This window comes from Anastrepha obliqua, chromosome 3 (genome assembly GCF_027943255.1).
Source record: "Anastrepha obliqua isolate idAnaObli1 chromosome 3, idAnaObli1_1.0, whole genome shotgun sequence".
Lineage (NCBI taxonomy): Eukaryota > Metazoa > Arthropoda > Insecta > Diptera > Tephritidae > Anastrepha > Anastrepha obliqua.
In genome coordinates this window covers 70,641,723-70,664,609 of record NC_072894.1, presented here as the reverse complement: position 1 = coordinate 70,664,609, position 22,887 = coordinate 70,641,723, and the positions used below count along the sequence as shown (strand labels likewise).

The 22,887-nt window shown below is 39.8% G+C and overlaps 3 protein-coding genes across 3 annotated transcripts; 1 reads left to right on the top strand and 2 right to left on the bottom strand.

The window, feature by feature from the left end:
- Window positions 1-253: 253 nt before the first annotated feature.
- Window positions 254-2,143, bottom strand: LOC129242058 (ice-structuring glycoprotein-like). The gene is made up of 2 exons (XM_054878617.1): window positions 2,132-2,143; window positions 254-2,035 (listed from the first exon to the last, which is right to left on the bottom strand). The coding sequence occupies exons 1-2, from the start codon at window positions 2,141-2,143 to the stop codon at window positions 254-256; spliced, it is 1,794 nt and encodes a 597-aa protein (XP_054734592.1).
- Window positions 2,144-21,433: 19,290 nt separating this feature from the next.
- On the bottom strand, window positions 21,434-21,914 carry LOC129241447 (cuticle protein 38-like). The gene is made up of 2 exons (XM_054877772.1): window positions 21,853-21,914; window positions 21,434-21,781 (listed from the first exon to the last, which is right to left on the bottom strand). Exons 1-2 carry the CDS (start codon window positions 21,862-21,864, stop codon window positions 21,434-21,436), a joined length of 360 nt encoding a protein of 119 aa, XP_054733747.1. The 5' UTR covers window positions 21,865-21,914.
- A 565-nt stretch (window positions 21,915-22,479) lies between these two features.
- Window positions 22,480-22,879, top strand: LOC129241448 (cuticle protein 16.5-like). Its single transcript, XM_054877773.1, has 2 exons — window positions 22,480-22,497; window positions 22,568-22,879. The coding sequence occupies exons 1-2, from the start codon at window positions 22,486-22,488 to the stop codon at window positions 22,877-22,879; spliced, it is 324 nt and encodes a 107-aa protein (XP_054733748.1). The 5' UTR covers window positions 22,480-22,485.
- Window positions 22,880-22,887: the final 8 nt, after the last annotated feature.

The window sequence follows — 22,887 nt, the reverse complement described above, 5'->3', positions numbered from 1 at the left end:
CATAATTTGAGGTCTTCTGCACGTAAACATCCTCGAATTATATCTTTGGATACATTTACACCACTTTTCCTTAAAACTGCTTTCGTGGGCTAAGTAATTTGCTCCCCCCTGTACAGAGGACTTTCGTATAAATATGCATTTAATTATAAAGATTATACAAATTTGAATTATAACTTTTTATTTCGATTGTTTTGCTATATTATCATACTTAACAGCTAATTACAAACATTTTTCACAACACAGCATCACCAAATTACCAAAGAGCTGGTGTCGCCGCAGTGTACTTCAGAGGAGCAGCTACCGCGGCGACTGGAGCGGAGGCCAAAAGTTTAGCTGGAGCAGCGGCTAGAGGTGCAGCAACTGGAGCGGCAGCCAAAGATGCAGCTACTGGTGCGGGGGCTACAAGTTTAGCTGGAGCAGCAGCAAAAGCTGTGGGCATTAAAGCGGCGCCATAACGCTGATTAATGTCAAGACGGCTGCTGGCGTAAGCGGCATCCAGGGGAAGATTGGCGTAGGCAAGAGGTGCGGCGACTGGAGCAGCCAATGGAGCGGCTACTGGAGCGGACGCCAAAAGTTTAGCTGGAGCAGCGGCTAGAGGTGCAGCAACTGGAGCGGCAGCCAAAGGTGCAGCTACTGGTGCGGGGGCTACAAGTTTAGCTGGAGCAGCAGCAAAAGCTGTGGGCACTAAAGCGGCGCCATAACGCTGATTAATGTCAAGACGGCTGCTGGCGTAAGTGGCATCCAGGGGAAGATTGGCGTAGGCAAGAGGTGCGGCGACTGGAGCAGCCAATGGAGCGGCTACTGGAGCGGAGGCCAAAAGTTTAGCTGGAGCGGCAGCCAAGGGTGCAGCTACTGGTGCGGGGGCTACAAGTTTAGCTGGAGCAGCAGCAAAAGCTGTGGGCACTAAAGCGGCGCCATAACGCTGATTAATGTCAAGACGGCTGCTGGCGTAAGCGGCATCCAGGGGAAGATTGGCGTAGGCAAGAGGTGTGGCGACTGGAGCAGCTAATGGAGCGGCTACTGGAGCGGACGCCAAAAGTTTAGCTGGAGCAGCGGCTAGAGGTGCAGCAACTGGAGCGGCAGCCAAAGGTGCAGCTACTGGTGCGGGGGCTACAAGTTTAGCTGGAGCAGCAGCAAAAGCTGTGGGCACTAAAGCGGCGCCATAACGCTGATTAATGTCAAGACGGCTGCTGGCGTAAGCGGCATCCAGGGGAAGATTGGCGTAGGCAAGAGGTGCGGCGACTGGAGAAGCCAATGGAGCGGCTACTGGAGCGGAGGCCAAAAGTTTAGCTGGAGCGGCAGCCAAAGGTGCAGCTACTGGTGCGGGGGCTACAAGTTTAGCTGGAGCAGCAGCAAAAGCTGTGGGCACTAAAGCGGCGCCATAACGCTGATTAATGTCAAGACGGCTGCTGGCGTAAGTGGCATCCAGGGGAAGATTGGCGTAGGCAAGAGGTGCGGCGACTGGAGCAGCCAATGGAGCGGCTACTGGAGCGGAGGCCAAAAGTTTAGCTGGAGCAGCGGCTAGAGGTGCAGCAACTGGAGCGGCAGCCAAAGGTGCAGCTACTGGTGCGGGGGCTACAAGTTTAGCTGGAGCAGCAGCAAAAGCTGTGGGCACTAAAGCGGCGCCATAACGCTGATTAATGTCAAGACGGCTGCTGGCGTAAGCGGCATCCAGGGGAAGATTGGCGTAGGCAAGAGGTGTAGCGACTGGAGCAGCTAATGGAGCGGCTACTGGAGCGGACGCCAAAAGTTTAGCTGGAGCAGCGGCTAGAGGTGCAGCAACTGGAGCGGCAGCCAAAGGTGCAGCTACTGGTGCGGGGGCTACAAGTTTAGCTGGAGCAGCAGCAAAAGCTGTGGGCACTAAAGCGGCGCCATAACGCTGGTTAATGTCAAGACGGCTGCTGGCATAAGCGGCATCCAATGGAGCGTTAACAGCAGCTGCGGCAAGAGGTGCTTCGACTAATGGAGCAGCAAAGGGGGCAATTAAACCTGGTTTAGCGACAGCGCAGGCAAATAAAGCACACAGGACAATCAACTGTAAAAAGAGAAGCGATAATTTCATAGAAATTTATTAATTAGAAAGAAGATGTGTATGGATAACCGGAAATTTGCTTGTAAAACATATACTTACGAATTTGGCCATTTTAAAGGTTAATAGAGTTAATATTCGGCAGGCACCTGGTGTGTTAGCTGGGTGAATTGAACTGTGAATGTGTCTTCATTGCTGGTAGGCCACGTTTTTATACAGTAAGCATTTGAAGTAGTCTAGTAGCCGAATAGTGAATTGCCATTGGCATTGAAGAGTGCTAACGGGTGCATAGATGATTAGTTCACCAATGCAATGGGTGACCACGTCGACTGTTTTGTATTTGCAAAGAATGCATGCTCTATATTACCATACTTAATTAAAGTTTATAAATTTCAAACAAAAGTAATTGTATTTTGGTTTTTTACATATTATTGCGTTCAACTTCTTTACCATCATACCGTATGTATGTGTGTATGTATGTATGTATGTTTTTGCATAGGTACTTTAAGCGTGCATACGTGATTTGAGTGGAAGTGGGCTTAATTACCAAAAAATAGTTTTTAAACCTAAGTTACGTTAGGTTAGGTTCACGTGACCGATCCAAACTGATCGCACGTATACCACAATTGGTCACTAGTGTTGTCTTAAAAATGTACACATTCATAGGCTTGGACTAGTATTACTACTCTTGTTGAGTTTCAGTAAAAAGTTGATCCTCTAGTCCATAACACATATATCATATCACAGCGAGAAGAATGTTGCAGAAACAAGACTGTTATGTCAATGCGCCAATGATATATGGGACACGCTCCCATTGAAACAGACCTCCTACGGTTGACTTCCACCCCGGGACCCCATGTGCACTACATCGAGGGTGATTATGGAGGTTATACGTCGCTGATAGTTTCTATTACTTTCGTTATGAAGCAGATGGAGCTTCGAAAGTATGCGGTAATGTTGTGTGCAGAAATATGTAGGTTTAAAAATGTGGAATATCTCCACGCATCACAGCCCCAACCCATACTGAGCTACGTGACAAGGCGGTGTTCTAGGAATTGAAGAAGCCTTTTCCAGGAGGCAAGAGTGTTAGACAGAGTTTGGAAGAATCAGGGAGGTTGCAAGCTTATAAAACTCTCATATTTCCGAAAATTCCCTATAGAGGAAAGAACTCGGAATTTATTGAGGCTGTGCAATACGGCTCCATTGTTTCTCAGAGGAATACTAACGGGGTACTAAAGCACTGACCAATTGTTCATAAGGTTGATTTCTCCAGGAGCTGCCGAGATGAGGAGCAGGGAGAGCCTATTCAATAATTGCTGTACGAATGCGCTACAGGTTTCTGGAGAACCACTTTATTGAGGGCCTTGAAAGTTCACGTATAGTTTTCACCAAGTGATCAGCTCGGTTTAAAGCCTGGGAAAAGCTTGCCTGGCCATCGCTGTATACTTGTGTGGCCACCAAGTGAACTTAGTTTCAGAGTAGTCCATCTCACCTAAGAACACAAAGTCGCATCCGCAGCATTTCTGTAGGAGGTAGCGAATTAATTAGGAGATATACAGATACTTTTAAAGTATGAATGAATGAAATATTACCACAGATTGCATGCCACTACAATTATAGTGTGGCCGCGTGTGTGTTTGTGGTTAATCAGATATATTTTTTCTTTGCTTTAATTATCTGACCTAAATCTCTCAAGGTGACACCCGTGCGGCAAACAATCAGTATTGTTTATTACCTTTAAACTCGATAAAATGTATGAACGTAAGTTCCTACCAAAATACTTTTTTCTATTATCCGTACTTTTTATATATTGAAATAGTTTGACTTCAATATCACGGCTTTAATTATTTTACTTCGTCTTTGCTTGTGTTTGTCTTTTCGCAATAATTTCTCACTTAGTTTTAAAATCTCATTCCAAACTTAAATGAGGCATGTTCTGGGAATCGTGAGACAAGAAGTCCTGCACTTAACGTAATTACATTTGCGACTTGAAATTGCGCAAAGTATAAAACAGCTGGTAGCATAAACGACAATAGCAATAACAACAGTAACTGTATAAAGCAACATCCATTTTACTGAGTAAGTTTTTCTGATATTAATATAAAAAGTTTTCATCATTGTTTACTTCCCACTCCCAACGTCATCACCTCCCCATATTATAACACTCTCTCAATTGCTCTCTTCATCATCATCATTTTCTAGATTTTCCCATGCTAAGTGTCGGTACCAGCTGTTCTTCACCTACTTTTTGTCAGTATTCACGTACCTACATACATAAAACTTGTGCATTTGTGTGTGTGTAAACACTGATCCCAGCCAACCAGCGCATTCCGCAAGGTGCACAATTAGGACTTTCTGTAGGAGCGTCCCAAGACAGCATATCCGCCGAAGAAAAGTGCCTTCTTTATATACATACATATATGAAAAAAAAATTTGTCTGTAGGCCTCCGCCGCCGGCTGGCGTAGCTGAATGGGTTGATGCGTGACTACCATGCGGAATTCAGTGGGAACGTAGGTTTGAATCTTGGTGAAACACCAAAACGAAGAAAAAGTTTTTATCTAATAGCGATCGCCCCTCGGCAGACAATGGCAAAACTTCGAATGTATTTCTGCCATAAAAAAGTTCCTCATAAAAAAATATCTGCCGTTCCGAGTCGGCTTAAAACTGTAGGTCCCTCCGTTTGTGGAACAACATCAAGACATCAAACACTCAGAAAGGGTGTACGCGCCAATTATATATTATAGATATAGGACTCCTTAAATGGATGATTTCGGCGTTCTAGAAGGCTAATTCAATAAACTCGTAAATACTCCTTTGTACTCCCTTATTCGCCTACGATTTAAAAAAAAAAAAGTTTCTTAAGTCATCCAAAGATAACCTAGATTGAGCGTTTTGGGAATATTTTATTCACTTATAGTTATTAAGTATTAAACTCTGTCTTAATTCCATTCTAATAAAAAAAAACCTTAAAATAAAAGATATTCCATACATTACAGGTATTATATTTAGAACAAGATAGAATAAATAAGAAAGTAAATGGAAACAAAGTTTATTCTTTTTGAAAATCCATTTGAAGCTTGGAGCTACTTTGCGCTCACTCGACTGAATTTCTTGTGAAAGAAAACCAATATTTTGCTATCTGCGCCTGAAAGGTTCTTATGATTTAAACTTATTCTCTCCATCGTGAAACACAACTTGATTCTAACCTCTGGTCTTGACCACTTCATTTTCACTCTTTCACCGGAGCGCCCCGCATTGGTTGGCTGGGATATTTCAATTTGTTGGCACAAGCGAATGCGAAAGCAGCAATGTAAATAAGAGCGAAAAAAGTCTATGCCCATCTATATAAAGAAGCAATAGCATCAACAAAAGCTAACTGCTGAGTACTTCGACAATATAGTCGTGCCATCGAGAAATGCGCAACTTTTGTCATCCATTCTAACAACATAATCGGTGTTGTGTTGTTTCTTTTTATTGTTTTTGATGTCTTAAACTTGTAAACTCATGCATACAAATAACTATGCACGTACATTGTAGATGCCCCACAGAGAAAACTTGAACTAAATAATATTCTGGTTCAGAACTAATACCATTAGGTGCGCCAATTGCGCTTATCGCCATCCGTATTTAAAGTGTGACATTAGTTGTCTTTGCCTATAAAAAGCTTGCGAAAGAAAACATTCCGTTTGGTAATCGGTGGTGAGCAGAGCTAAGGTGCTTGCCAATGACTACTTTTGTGCTCTACAAAGCATGTTATTTCTTTCGATATGAGAAAGGATACACTGCTAATGTCAATGGTCCTCGGTATAGAGTGTTGTTAACTGATAGAGCGTGATAATATCGATATATTCTTGCTGTTGTTCCAACAAGACGGTGTTACATGACATACAAGCGAATCAACGCTAGTAGTTTTGAAGGAGAAATTTGACGACTGGGCCATCTTCCGGCGAGAGGTCATCAATGGGCCGCACAATTATATGACTAGAAACATGTCGATTATTCACTTTGAGGCCATGTGGAATTGTTAGTCTACGCTAACAAGCCAACCACTTTGGATTATCCCGAGCTCAACATTAGTGGCTCTGCCTGACTGCACTCCCGTTCCTTGATGGAATCGAGAGTTCCTGATGTTGAGGCGTGAGTTGCGAAAACTTCTAAACCGGGCCCTTAAGACTAATCTTGCTGAGGACTGGGAACGAAACCGTGATGAAACTGCAAGAGCCTTATTCGGGAATCGAAAACAGCCTTCTATAGGGAATTCTGAAGGGGTATTGCATCTCTGAGTGACATGACGAAATTGGTTAGGATTCTGAAAAGGGACCCAACTGCAAACCTGGGGTCACTTAGGAAATCTGATGGCTCCTTAACGGAGAGCCAAAGTGAGACACTCAGCTTGCTGATGGAATCTCACTTTCCAGGTAATTAGATAAACGTTGGCAACAGCCCTTATTGATAGAGGCGGTTGTTAGAGTTTCACTCCATGTCATCCAGAGTTGTGCTTGACAAGAGATACAGTGGGGTGCTGCCAGAGGCTCAACTGAGGTCAAACTCATAAATTGAGCTCGGCAAACACTGTTTTCGCATTTTCACGGATGGTTCCAGGATCCAGCACGGCTCCGGCTCTGGGGTCTACGTGGTATACAGCCGGACAAAATTGCTCTTTGCTCTTGGAATGCATGCATCAAGAAGCGATGAACTTTGTTGTGGAAAACAAATGGAGAGGCAGATCTATATGTGTCTGCAGCGACAGCCAAGCTGCCCTTATGACCTTATACAGGCCCCAACCACTTCAAGGGTTGTCGAGTCCTGTAAATCCAGGCGGAACAATGTCGGTGGACATAATAGCCTGATGGAATATCTGATTGGAACGAGTCATAAAAACATTGAGCCGATTGCTTGAAGCACTACCAGCGAAGCTGAGGCGGCCAATTAAATTATGTTCCTATTCATACTAATAGCACGAATGTAGCTTCAAAATAAAGCCAGAATCAAATTGATATCTTAAATTTCCGTACTAGTCGATTTCCTGAAGGGTATGCATGGAGGTAGTATTGTGTACGAGTATATTCAGCTTCTGCAGACTTAATGTAATGCTCTTTCTTACTCGGTAGTATCAGCGTTAGCTTTTGTTGGTGTATCGTTAAATTTTGCATAATAAAATTTTTGAATACTTTGCGTAGGAAGAAAGTATTTTTACCGATATTCGAGAAACAGCTATTGTGTTAGTGACATATTCACATACAAGCTGCATTAGGGGATACTCGTTAAGCCGACTTATTTTATTTAAAATGTTCTCCTTCCGATTCAGTAAAGCTATTGTTTTTTTATCTAGAAGTATGATTTGTATGGATATTCTTCAAAACTCAGTTCTTTCAGCGACATGCAACCCGAAAAGATAAACGTCGCACAGTGCCCTTATTTCCTTGTTGTGAACATTTTTGAATGATGACATGCACATCTATGTTAGAAGTGATTATTCATTTCATTCAATCCTCACGCTCTGGCACAGAATAAACATTCATCATCATCGATTTGGAAAAAACTTTTACCTATCATTAAATAATATGGAAGGTAGTCGGAGACGAATCGATTTAAATGGAACGAGCTTATAGTATAACCTTAGCCTTAAAATCTAATTTCTCTTAGCAATATTGGTACTTTGGACTGTGTAGGCAACTGAGTAGTAAAGTCTTCCTTCTATGAACAAAAACTTTAAAATCGCAAGCAAGCACATAATCAAGATCAATTTCAGGTACATTTACATTCTGTCAAAAAAGTAGCGGGAATTATTCAATAAAACGAAAAAAAAAATACCAGTCTAACGGTTAGACGCGATAGAAGTGAAACCTTCCGTAAAACAAACTGAGAGAGAATAAGACGAAAGCAGCATTAGGAGCGGGATAATTATAGGTTCATTATAATATTGCTATAAAGTTCATATTTTATTTTCTTCATTTTATTATTATTCATCCTCAATGTTTTCAATTTCAACAAATGATACGAGTGGCTTATGATAGATAAAATATGATACAAATGCTTTGGTTTCGATGTTGTCAACATATCTTTGAAATACCGCGTCAATGGTTGTTTTTGATCGTGTTGTCGATTCAGTGCGATTGTTACACATTTTTAAATTGAATGTTGTATTGAGAACGTCAATTAAAGGAACCGCTGTGTCCAATGCAAAATTTACGTTAAAATCCCCACTTAAAATCATTGGAATTTTATTGTAATCTTTTCTAAGTATCCGCGATACTTCTGGTGTATACTTTATTAAATTTTCGTGAATGAATTCCGTGATGCTATTTATTGATTTTTTTTTCTGTCGATACTCACGACACTTTTCTGTATTATTTTTCTGCATAATTGCGGTAAATATTTAAAAATGAAAATATTTACGAATATAAAAATACACACACGGTTGCTATTATGAGCGTTCCCAGCAAAACCTGCGTGACCGAAACTCTAACACAATTACATTTTTTTGAATGTTACAAACACGTATGCACGCAGGTTTTGCTGGGGCGTGACCGAAACTCTAACACAATTACACATATGCACTCGTATTTGTTTGAAAATCGACTTTTTTTTGGTTCTCCGTCACTTTTGGAAAATGTGTAAACAGTAAGCAAACTTTATTCATATATTTTTCCTCATTTTTGCATCAGTAAAATTAAACAAACGCCGTAGCCGAATGGGTTGGTGCGTGACTACTATTCAGAATTCACAGAGAGAACGTCAGTTCGAATCTCGGTGAAAACACCAAAATTAAGGAAAACTATTTTTCTAATAGCGCTCACCCCTCAGCAGGCAATGGCAAAACACCGAGTGTATTTCTGTCATGAAAAAAAGGTCCTCATAAACATATCATAAAATAAAATAAAATAACTGTATAAAAAAATTTTTTTTCTTGTGATTCGAACAAAGAATTTTGGATCGGAAGCTCACATTGCTAGCCGCTCGGCTATCGTGCCATGCTGTCGGCGCTGGCCTAAAAGTTATTTAGTTCGTCGCTACGTTTATATGTAATATTCGTAGCCAAGAGTGTCGCTTTTTTCGTTTCACTTTTTCTCAAATCACTCCCAACGATTCTAAAGAAGTTTTCACTTCAAAAATTGTTCCTTCAAAATAGGCTCCATTCGAAACAATACACATATACCGACGTTTAGTCAAGTCTTCAAAGCACCTTTTAAACGCATTTGAAGAGATCTTCTTCAGTGCCTTCAGCGAATTCTCCTTAATGGCCTCTGTCGACCCAAAGCGGCGTCCGCCGAGAGGCAATTTAAGTTTTGGGAAAAGGAAAAAATAACAGGGGGCTAAATCCGGTGAATATGGTGGTTGTTCGATGATATTTGTCGAGTTTTTGATCAAAAAAGTGCTTACAATTTGAGTCCTGGGCCGTATCCTAAGCACATTCCCTCTTAAACGTCGCATAACTTGCAAATTATATTCTTTATTTACCGTAGAATCATTTGAAACGAATTCCGAGATTCCGAGTGCCCAACACCATGATAATTAAAGTAAACGAGAAGCATGACTTTCACTTTTGACCGACTTTGACGTGGTTTTTTAGGTTTCGGCTCATGTGGATAGCGACATTCAGCCGCCTGTTAACTGGTATGCATGTCAAATTCATATAACCATGTCTTATCACCTGTTATGATGCGCTGGACAAACTTTGGGTCCGAATTCACTTTCTCAAGCATGTCTTCAGCCACCTTCTTCTTCTACGGTAAGGTCACGAGCTACCTCCCCCAAAGTTAAATGATGCTTTCCAGCACCATTTCCTTAACTTTGTCGTCGTTTTTATTCGTTAAAAACGTTGATGGGTGACCAGATCTCGGCCCTCTGTAAAAGTGTTACACCTCTCGTTGACCCGTGTTTTTGTTAAGGCACACTCGTCATTGGCTTTCTGCAACATTTTCCACGATTCGGCGTACGAAATCCCGTTCAAAACATAAAATTTAAGACAAATTCTTTGTTCGATACATTCATCCATAGTGAAAATCGTAGAGGGCACTTGTGGTTGACTGATATAATTAAATGCCAAAAACAAGCTAACTGATAGATCACGCTCTAACTCTGCGACACTATAGAGAACAGTTGTACCAACATTCCAGCAAAAAAATTTAGACATACATATGTGCAACGCGCAATTTTTAAATGAACAATTCCCGATATTTTTTTGACAGAATGAATTTTGCTCTATTTTCCCATTATTGTCTAATATTTTTGCAATATTAAATCACCTTAATTTCTAAATAAGATTTTAGAATTCATCAAAAGTACTATTTTTGTTTGTAAAATAAATACAATTTTATACAATTTCCAAAAGTCCTTGAAACTGCGCAAGGTCGGAATGAAGAAAAGTGCATTTCGTGTACCGAATTTTCTGCATAAATAGTTAGTAAAATGTAAATGAAATACAAGGTTTATTCATTAAAAAAAACCTAAAAGAATGCATGAATACGAGCACTTATACATATACCATTACCAGTAAATATTGGTAATTTATGTAATATACATATGTATGTACATACATTGCGTGACGGTTTTTTCTCACAGCTTAAATTTATAATAAACATATGTATTTATGCACATACATATATGCACCTACATAATGAACGCACAGCTCTGCGGTAAATCCTGAACTAGTCAAACAAATTTTAAGTTCAGAACTAGTACGATTTCGATAATTGTAGGTACATCACTTTTTAATAAAAGTTTCGAAATTTTAATAAAATAAAACCTACACAAATTTATAATTACAAAGTAAGAAATAAAAAAAATTATTCTTAAAAAATTAAAAAGTAAAATTCTGTTTTGCCGTACCCAAGAAGCAAATGCTTCTTCTTCTTTCATAGCGTTACAACGCGGGGTGCTTCAAAGCTTCCTTCAAAATGCTCCTCCAAAGCGGTCTATCTTGAGCTGATGCTTCGTAGTTACGTATTCCCAGCTTCTTAAGAACGTGTTCCACTGCGTCAATCCAACGGTTTCTCGGTCTGCCTTTGGCCTTCACGCCCATTAGCTTTCCTGTCAAGGCTTTCTTCACGGTACAGTCAACAGGCATACGGATCACATGACCTAGCCATCTTATGCGCTGCGCTTTAACAAAACGCACAGCTGTCTCGTTCTGAGTTAGATCGTTCAGTTCCGAGTTCAATCGGATTTTATAGGTACCATCATCCATTCTTATTGGGCCAAAGATCTTTCTTAAAATTTTTCTTTCCATGCGAGCAATCTGAGCACAATGATCAACCTTAAGAGTCCATACCTCACAACCATATGTTAGGATTGGTCGAATAAGAGTCTTGTACATAGTGAACTTTGTAGCTTTAGACAAAAGTCGGGACTTGAACAAGTTAAGGTGGACGTAATACGGTTTGTTGGCGGCGTTAATGCGATTCCTGACGGCGGAAGTTGAATCACCGCTACATGCGAACATAACTCCTAGGTACTTAAAATGCTGCACTGCTTCAAAAGTATAGACTACCACATGGAAATTTGGCATCTGTGCAGGCCACCTCGATTTCAACAGATATTTGGTTTTGCCCTCGTTTACAAAAAGGCCAATACCGTTCGCCATTTTGTTAATTTTCAAGAAAATTTCTTTTAAGTCATTCCCATTTCTTGAGAGAATAGCGATGTCATCTGCATAAGCACATATTTGGGTTGTTTTAGTCATCAAGGTACCACTTTTGTTGACTTCCCTTACGACAAAGTGCAACATCAAATTGAATATGACCGTTGATAAGGCATCACCTTGTTTTACCATACATCTGTTTCAATAAAGAACGACTCTGTGAGCTTCCCTTGAATGATCACTTTTGCATGTGTATTTGTGAGCGTTGCGCTAACGAGCCTTATTAGTTTGGCAGGTATTCCAAGAATAAGCAATATGTGCTGGATCCTATCTCTTTTAACACTGTCGAAGGCTTGTTTGAAATCAATGAACAGGCAGTGAACATCTAGCCCGTATTCATAGTGTTTTTCAAACATTTGGCTAAGAAACATTGGTCGATTGTAGACTTGCCTCTACGAAATCCGCAATGAGTCTTCAATTATTCTTTCAGCATATTCGTTGATTCGTTCATAGAGAACATTTGCAAAGAGCTTGTAGGCCGTGCTTAGCAGTGAGATACCACGATAATAATCGCATACTCTCTTATCACCTTTTTTGTGTACTGGGAAGATTATGCATCCTAGCCAATCAGATGGTATGGATTTTTTTCCCATACGTCTATTATTAAATGGTGGAGGCACTTATGTAACTCCTCACCACCTTCTTTCAGGAGTTCAGCCGCTATAGAGTCTTCGCCGCTTGCCTTTCCATTTCGAAGCTTTTTAAGAGCCACGATAATTTCGTCAAATTCTGGTGGAGGGATGATGTTTTCAGCTGTAGCTATAGGTCCCCAAGGTGAATGCTCTTCTTGATGCTTATTATTTAGAAGATTGTCAAAATGTTGTCGCCATCTTTCTAAGATTTCTTGGTCAGTTTGTATTATATAAACCATTCTCAGATAAGCAAATATTTATTCTAGGCTGAAATACTGTCGTTTGGTTTTTAATTTTCCGATAATTATACGCGTTATACTTTGCATTTAATTCTAATTCCTTAATTTTATTTTTGATGGATCCTTTTTTCTTTTTATTTATAAGTTTTCTAGCTGCCGATCTTTTTGAAATATATTCCGCTCGCGCTCTGCTTGGCGCTAATAAGCTCTTTACATTCATCATCAAACCATTCTTTTTTGGATTGTTTTGGTAAGTAGCCAAGCACCTCCTTGGCCGAGCTAGATATGCTCTTTGCTACCGCTTTCCATTCCTCTACAGCATGATTTGGGCTAAGTTCATCCAATTGCGCACTCAACGTAGATTGGAAGCTGATTTTAATTTCTTTATCTGAATAAAGTTTTTCTAAATTATATTTTTCTCTCTTGAAGTTATTTTTAGACGCAACAACTGCCAAACGTTGCCTTAATCTAATTTTTATCAAATAATGGTCAGAGTCGCAGCAAGCTCCTCGGAGTGAACGAACGTCAAGTACTGAGGTAGCTGCCTCCTGTCTACCAAAGTGCTAATACAAGGTAAAGCGACTGATTTATTCAAAGTTGACTCAGGAGTAAAGCTGGGAGAAGTACTGTCTATGTTTGTGTTCAATTTGATCCTGGGCTATATAATTAAAGAGGTTGTACCATCAGTTTTATTTTTGGAAGATTTAAAAGCAGAGCAAATTTATGAACGAATGTTGAAAGTCTATAAGGATTTTTTGCCATCAATTAGTACAGCAGAAAGATGGGTTGCTGAGTTTAGATGTGGTCGTACAAGCCTTGAAGATGATCCACGTCAAAAACATCGAAAAATAGTAACAACACCAGAAATCTTAAGCCAAACAAAGGATATCGTATTTGAAAATCGTCGAGTGACTGAAAGAGATTTGGTAGAAGCCCTATACATCTCATTAGGCAGTGTAAGCAATATTTTGACTGAAGTATTGGGTTTCAGAAAGCTGTGCCGCATTCGCTAACAGTGGAACAAAAACACATTCGAATGCGCTTTTCTCAGCAACATTGAGAGTGTTTTCGAAAGGATAAAGTGGATTTTGAGCGTCGATTAATCACTATAGTCCATCAACATGACCCCTAATCAAAACAAGAGGTTAAAGAGTGGTGCGAACCTAATTCTTCGGCTCCAAAATGAGTTCGTTTCCAGCCTTTCTAAATATGAAAAATCATGAAAATCGGTTGTGATCAATTTTGTTTTGATTGGCCTGAAACTTTGATATTTAACCTTTCAGTAAAAGTGCTATAACTCGCTCACCTTTGCTCTAAATGGCTTGAAGTTTCGGCACGTAACTGCAAAAGCGTCAGTCTTTCTAACTAGGCAACAGTTATGAAAATCGGTTGTAAAACAACAAAACTGTCAGATCTCTTCGGTAAAGATGCCGTAACTCCCTCAAATCTCATCGGTAAAGATGCCGTAACTCCCTCAATTTGGCTCTGATTGGCCTGAAACTTTGACAAATAACCTTTCAGTAAAAGTGCTATAACTCGCTCACCTTTATTGTAAATGGCTTTAAATTTCGGCACGTAACTACAGAAGCGTTATCCTTTCCAAATATGCAAAGATCATGAAAATTAAAACTGTCAAATCTTTTCGGTAAAGATGCCGTAACCCCCTCTGTTTGGCCTAAAACTTTGGCGTATGACCTATCAGTAAAAGTGCTAAAACTCACTCAGCTCTGATTGGCTTGAAATTTCGGCACATAACTGCAAAACGTTATCCTTTCTAAATAAGCAAAAATCATGAAAATCAGTTGTGAAACAACAAAACTGCAAAATTTCTTCAGTAAAGATGACGTAACTCCCTTAACTTTGCTCTAATTATATCATTCAATGTAAGCTCGCTTTCTGGGTACTTCTTCTTTTCTTAATTGGAGTGATAACCACTTACGCCTTTTTCGCCGAGTTTAACAAAGCGCGCCAGTCGTTTCTTTCTCCTGCTAACCGGCGGCAATTGGACACACCAAGTGAAGCCAAGTCCTTCTCCACCTGATCTTTCCAACGCAGAGGAGGTCTTCCTCTTCCTCTACTACCACCAGCTGGAACCGCATCGAATACTTTCAGAGCCGGAGCGTTTGTATCCATGCGGACGACATGACCCAGCCAACGTAGCCGCTGGATCTTTATTCGCTGCGCTATGTCTATGTCGTCGTAAAGCTCATACAGCTCATCGTTCCATCGCCTGCAATTTTCGCCGTTGCTAACGTGCAAAGGTCCAAAAATCTTACTCAGAATCTTTCTCTCAAACACTCCAAGCGTCACTTCATAGCATGTTGTCATCGTCCACGCTTCTGGGCCATACGTTAGAACGGGCATGATGAGAGCCTTGTAGAGTGTTAGTTTTGTTCGTCGAGAGAGGACTTTACTACTCAGTTGCCTACTTAGTCCAAAGTAGCACTTGTCGGCAAGAGAGATTTTACGTTGGATTTCAAAGCTGGCATGTTATCGGTGTTAATGCTGGTTCCTAAGTATACGAAGTCCTTTACAACCTCGAAATCATAACTGTCAACAGTGATGTGGGTGCCGCTACGCGAGTGCGCCGATTGTTTGTTTGATGACAGGAGGTACTTCGTTTTGTCCTCGTTCACCACCAGACCCATTCTCTTTGCCTTTTTATCCAGTTTGGAGAAGGCAGAACTAACAGCGCGATTGTTAAGGCCGATGATGTCGATATCATATAAAAAATTGTGCCTGAGCGATTAAGTTCTGCGGCTCGTACGATCCTCTCCAACATCAGGTTAAAGAAGTCACACGACAGCGAGTCACCCTGTATTAAACCTCGTTTGGTATCAAACGGCTCGGAGAGGTCCTTCCCAATTCTGACGGCGCTGCTGGTGTTGAGCAACGTCATCTTGCATCTTCTGGGTACTAGGAGGGTTTATTATTCTAAAAAGAATCAAGGTTAAAGCTAATCGAAGCTAAACCCATTGACTATCACACCCAATTGAGAAGGTCCAGGAAACCTTAAATTACATAATTACCACCGATTGATTCATATCGAGCTTAGTGAACAAAACGATATCTCGTGTGTCCCGTAGCGGGGTCTTGCTTAAATCAAAGCTTGAATACAATTCTCAAATGTACGGCCAAGATAATTGGTTGCAATATCTCTCTGGTGCTCTTCGTTGGCACAATCTTTGTGTTGATAATAATTGGACAAATATGGACTTATATTAGGAAGCGACATCGAACGCAATGGCTTGCCATCAATTTCAGAGTTAATTGAATTTAATGAGCGGATAAATTCAGTTTGTTAAATGGAATTCTCCTTAATTCTTATTTTCTGAAATTTGCGCCGAGTTGATGTTGTCGGGTTCATATAGTTGGCAACAGTTATGTGTTCAGTAGTAAGCCGATTTCTCGAAATTGTTTCAATTGTTTGCTTCTTTTATTAGTCGTATGTATTAAATAAGAATTTCCACCGAAATTTCTTCTTACAATTTGCACTGTTTCAACAATAGATGATCCGTTTTGGCTACGTTGGCTGGGTCATGTCGTCCGAATGGATACAAATGGAAAGATCAGGTGGAGAAGAACTTGGATTCACTTAGTGCGTCCAACTGGCGCCAGTTAGCACAAACAGAAACGACTGGCGCACTTTGTTAAACTCGGCCAAAATCGCGTAAGCGGTTATCGCACCAATCAAGAAGAAGAAGAGGCACAATTGAGCTATACAATTTGTCTTATAACGCTATAAAATGTTTCTTATAACGCTAACAATTTTATGGTCAAATTATAACCTACAGTAAAATCAGACAGACGTGCCGAATATGAATAAGAGAACGGGAGTAGGTTTATATAAACGGAGAAACCACCTTTAAACTATTTAAGCAAATGATTCACCTTATTACAGGCCGGGGTATTAGTTTTCTCGATCTGTGTCAGCACAAACATCGCATAGGGCTGAAAGGCGCTTTTATAGTTACTATACTTTAAAATAGCCATGCTCTCAAGACTCTCTTCAACCGGGCTTTCATGGGCAATGTGTGCTATGATAACCTACATTTTCAGTAACCAGCATAGAGTACCTGTACATTTGAGCTAAAAGCGTATAGTTGCTGATCAGATGATAAGAGGAGAATCGGCCGGCGATGCCTTTATGGAAGCGGGAACATAATGGTAAACTTCTAGATGTATAGTTCCTGAGTGGGTAAACTCAGAGTCTTTTTGGAAGAATGGGAGCCCTAGATAGGCAAAGCTTTTTGGAGTATGCGTTCGGTGGGTACGATATTAATCGTAATATTAATTAGATATGACTGACAATAGGCTTTTCACTGTGTTATGTCTACGGAAATTTCCTTTCCATGAAAGCAGCTGATGTGCACTGAGAGTGCTTTGAAGCTTAGCTGGATAATTGGTAGGGTTATCCGATTTTTTAATGAAGAAATACACCTACTCCGGGAGTAAATATATAACTTTTGCAAGCCAAGAGTTTTGATGATCTGAGATTTGCATTTTATTATCCTTAACGGAAGAAATGAGGTCTTGGAATCCAAATGTACACAACACATTTTTAGGCAAAGCTATTTGAAATCCACTAACTTTTAAGAAAACATACTGAGTCCGCTAAGTAAAGAGAAGAAAAGCACAAATAAAGACGGAAATTCATTAATTTTTTCTTTTTATTTTAGTATAATTCCAGGAATTTCGGAATATAAGCAAAAACCAATAGTCGATTTAGCCATGTCTGTGTTCAACATAACTCTACCAATAATTAATATATCTGAACGAAACTTGATACATTTTATACTTTTTGTTCGAAAAGAGAGATCCCGGTCAGTAACTATACCTAACTGCCATATAACAGCAATTTTTTCTGTTAGGAAATTTCTCAAATCTCTTTGAAGCAAAATTACTCAAATTCACCCAAATAATGTAATAAAGAAAATAAATATGAAAAATAGGCTGATCATTTAGATCAGATACAAATATTATAAAGATCGGATAAAAACCACGCCCAGTTATATTAACACTAAATTTCCGCTCGTCCCTCTGATGTTAAAGCTATATAAAATCCAGCCTAAATTAAACTCTATTGTTTTGGAAAAGTATTTGTTTTCACCTAAAAAATAATTGCTTCCCATAGAAGCCAAATCACAGATAAAATAGGACTGTTAGAAATATTTCGATGCCAATGCCACCTGGAGAGTAATATTTTTCAGGTTGAAAAGTAGCATTTCGTCAAATTTGGACAAACAGGCAGACAAACTGACAACTTTTGTTGCATCCACTACTTCAACCACAATAATATTTTTAACAAAATTTTCAAGATAAAACCGCATGATACGGATATGTTTAGTCTTTTTGTTAAATTTTGATTAGTGTTTTTTTAATACGTCTATAATGTAACGCGATTCATTTAATGTGACGATTCGGTCCAGAAGATGGAAATCCCAATAGTGCAGTAACTGCTCTGAAATACACATAAAATACCATATTCAGAAGACAGTCTTCCAGTTACTATTTTTGCGTTGTTTTATCAGTTTCTTCACGGGACATCAAATTTGCTATTTGAGTTTCTTGTTTTGTAGTTATTGAGCATAAAACAATGCTATGGAGGTATGCTATGCAAGTATGTATGAATCTCCATTACAATTCAGTGAATATTTCTGTTTTGCATTCGTCCCTAATCAAAATGTAAAACTGAACACTGCTGCTAATGATCAAAAATGTGTATTTCATTGCAGTATGAGACACATACAAATAAGACCCTGGTGCATTCTTCGCTGAAGGTTTTAAAAATTTGCAAAAAATGCTAGTAGACACAAGAAACATAAATGATATCATACTATTTGAATAAATTTTGTACTTTTACTTAAGTGTAAACACAAATAAAACTTAAAATTTGACTTAAAATTTCTTACTATTGTATTAATATAGAAACGGCATAATTTAAAGAATCAAATATACCTTAACTTGATTCAAAGACAGTCAACCTAAATACAAAAAAAAAATCTCAAGACGTTCAAATACGTAAGTCCTTCATTTACACATTTGTATTATTGTAAATATTGTTATTGTTATTTAAATTATTTTCCTCTTTAAACAGACCATTGTTCTCTTCGCTCTCATCGCTTGCGCTGCTACCAAGCCCGGTATCCCGGCTGCCGCTGTAGCTGCTCCCGCCGCTGTTGTTGCCGCTCCTGCTCCTATGGTGACTGCCAACAGGAATCAAGTGATCGCCCAGAACTACAGTGGCATCGCCGCTGCTCCACTCCTTTGGTAAAAATGGAATTTTACGAGTCTGATTTGATACTATGCGCAATAATAAATACTACGCTATGGGAATATCGATAAATAAATAAATAAATTTCCAAGCAAAATCAGTAAAAAAAAAAAACAAAAGGAAAAGTTTCAGCGAAGTAGGCTGCTCACCTAGTTTGAATGGTTCATATTCATATTAAACTATAATCACATCGGCAACCGCCCTACTCGAATGGGTTGGTAAGCGGCTACCACTCGGAATTCAATATTCGGGCGTGAAGCACCAAATGATAGACACAGCTTTATCTAATAGCGGCGACCCTTTGGCAGACAATGGACAACCTCCGAGTGTATTTCTCTCATGAAAAAGCTCCCTATAAAAAACCATCTGCCCTTCGGAGGCGGAGTAAAACTGTTTCTCCATTTGTGAATCAATATCAAGACGGACCCTACAAATTGGAGGAAGAGCTCGGCATAGTAGTATGCACAATTTTTAGCCTCACACCTACAAGAGCAAAGTTCAGCTGATTTCAGCATAAAATCTACAATATTTCCTCCGTTTAAGATTTTAAAGGTTTCGAACAAAGGGCATTGGAACAAGACGTGACGTAACAATTTCTTCGCTCACCGTGCAGATTGGACTGTTTGAAGAACTGTCATGGCCAAATCTATGGATATTTTCGATATATTCCGTGCCCTGTAAGGATTTGAATTAGGTGGTAGTTTGTCCCCCATCGCTCCTTTCTAAGGATGGGCCGTACCGATACTCGTGAGGTTATAGTTGGGTGATCTGTTCCACCGGTCTTGCCAGTGGCAATGGAACGACGCTTCTCTTCTCTTGCAATATCTTTACGCGTTGCTCTACCATCCTGTTCGGATAGCCTTTTATAGGTATATATGTAAGTATAATCTCTTCTGGCTTTTATTTTCCAAAATGTCTACCGGGACCAGTTCTGCAATAGCGAAGGAAGCGTCCTCAGAAAGGGTACGGAAGCCGCAGATTTGGAATGCCGCTAAAACATATGTCTCGTCTCCTGTAATGATGCGTTTGGCGAATGTTGAGTCGTATTCAGCCTTGGAAATCATGTCTTTGGCGATATCATCGGTTCTTGTTTTTCATGAAATTCAGGACCTTTCGGACTAACTTTGCAGCAACATAGCGCAAACTCAAATCATTAACTACAATGTCCTGAACGGATCCATAAGCAATGTTCAAGGCCTATGCTATCTCTCTAACGGTTAATTTGAGGTTATTAATCACCTTTCTTTCACTGTATCTTTTTTATCAATTTTTGATGTCGACGACGTGCCACTACGTTCGTCATCCTCGAACGTTGTTCAGAACAATACCATCCAATTTTGCTCATAAAACATCGTTAGTCATCTCTCGATAGCGCAATCCATTCACCGTAACTGTTGCTCCAGATTCATTTTCGAAAAAGTAAGGCCCAATGAATCCGCTGGACCATAAACCGCACCAAACAGTCACACGTTGAGGATAGAGAGGCTTTTCAACAATACCACTTGGATTTTCTGAGCCTCAGATCCGACAATTTTACTTGTTGACGAAGCCACCGAGGTAAAAATAGGCCTCATCACTCAAGATGATTTTTCGATGGAATTCCGGATCATTTTCATGCATTTCAACGACCCAATCTGCAAAGACACGACGTTGTGGATGATCGGCCGGCTTGAGTTCTTGTGTAAACTGGACTTTATAAGCTTTCCGGCCCAAATCTTTATGCAAAATACGGAATGTCTAATTCCAAAAAATGACTAGGAATTGAAAAACCAGGGTTTTCTTCAACACTTTTAACACTACAACAGCAATTTTCGGCTGTTCTTGAACAACGTGCACAGGTTTTATTCTTCACATCACTAACTTGTCCCAACAGCTTGAATTTTTTCACCTATTTCTGTATTGCGGTCCCACAAGGTGCTTCACGATGACCCAAAAATGTTCGAGTTTTACGAACCGTCTTTGCCAAATTTCCACCATTTTTATTTATTATTATTTATTTTCAAATATCAAGAAATGACAGCTTCAAACATCTGTTATTGGAAAACCGTTTACTTTATTTTTTCTACGGTTTCTGGTGTTGTTGATGTTTTTGGAGGTCCTTGGCGTGTATCGTCTTCACGGCCTGTACGACTGCGTTTAAATTCAGTACTAATTGATAGCGAAAGTTCCTTATACACTTTCAACATTCTTTCATAAACTTCCTTTGCTTTTAAACCTTCAAAAATAAAAATTCAAACACACTTCAAAATGAGACTCACATATGTTCATATGAAGAGTGTCCCAAACTAACAAAAAACAATGTAGCCTAGTAGCCACGCCCTATCATATCGAACCGCAAAACTTAGTGATCAACCTAGTAAGAAGGCTTAATTATTTTTAGTTAAATATTATATTTACCCTTGCCCATTATTGCAATCCTCTGTTTGGTTTTTATTAGGAAGTTACCCATCTGAAATAACTTTTCTCACTCATCAAAAATTAAAAAAAAACTTTCCGAACCGTAGAGGCCTTTACTAACTCACACAAATTTTATGACTCTTCTTCAAATTCAAGTAAAAGACTTCTGAATAATTTTGTACTAAAGTTTCTTATTTATTAAAATGTACGAACATCTTTCACCACACGGCAGCAGCTAAGGGAGCGGCGGCGTAACGGGCCAATACTGGAGCGGCTAAAGAAGCAGCTGCATAGTGAGCAGCAGCCAATGGTGCAGGTAAGGGAGCGGCTAAGGGAGCAGCCAGAGGAGCAGCGGCAGCATAGCGAGCAATAACTGGGGAGGCAACAGCAACTGGAGCAGCGGCAATACCATTGTAATTTCTCGCGATCACTTGACTGCTGGTGGCGGTAACAACTGGAGCTGGTGCAGCGACAACAGCGGCGGGAGCAGCATAGGCCAATGGAGCGGCAGCCAGGAAACCGGGCTTGGCAGCAGCGCAGGCGAAAAGAGCGAAGAGAACAACGGCCTGTTCAATTAAAGAATAAGAATAATTATAATTTTATAAAAGAAAAAATTTTGAGAATTTTTACAACTCACGTATTTGAACATTTTCGGTTAGTTTTTGTTTGGTTGCTGTTTATTGAATGAAAGTTGATAACTGTCTGATATATTTGGTTTAGTGCAGTGTGCCTTTTATAGTAAATTTTATAACATATAACCCATAGATTAAATTTCATCCAATAATGCATCGAAATTGGCCTTCAAAGTACATTTATTTTATTGACAAACTATTTATCGAAATATCCACTTCCATCTCATTACAATTCAGTACATTTTATTATTTTAAGTAGTTATTCAGTATGCCACCAATTATTGTAAAATTTAAATTAACTCAAAACGCCCACAACTACTATGAAGCTCGAAGAAGAAGTGTGTAAAAAACTAAGGCCATGGTTTGCATTCCTAATTGAGAGTTTTCGAAAAGAGCCGAAAATATCAATTCGACAACCAAAGAGTTATTTTAATTTACCCTTGTATTGCAGTGCACATACCTACATATGTATTTGTGTGGGACAATTAGTCATATCAACACTTATTTACAAATTTTGGTACCAACTTTTGTTTCAGCACTTGACTATAAATATCCAACCGATTTTGGTTATTGGTATCAAACAATCTTTAGCTTTTGTTTAAACAACAGTCACAGACAAGAAAATCAAACACTTCAACATGTTCAAATACGTAAGTTTCTTAAAATTTCAATAATATTTTGTACAGCTCCTCATTCATAACTCTCATCCTCTTATTCCAGGCCGTTGTTCTTTTCGCTCTCATCGCTTGCGCTGCTGCCAAGCCCGGTTTGCTAGCTGCCGCTCCATTGGCTTATGCTGCTCCCGCCGCTGTTGTTGCCGCTCCTGCTCCAGTTGTTACCGCCACCAGCAGTCAAGTGATCGCCCGCAACCACAATGGCATCGCCGCCGCTCCAGTTGTTGCCAGCTATGCTGCCGCCCCAGTAGCTGCCCCAGTTGTTGCCAGCTATGCTCATTACGCTGCTGCTCCTTTGGCTGCTCCAGCAATTGCTCATTACGCTGCTGCCCCTCTTGCGTCATCGTTACTTTGGTAATGAGATAT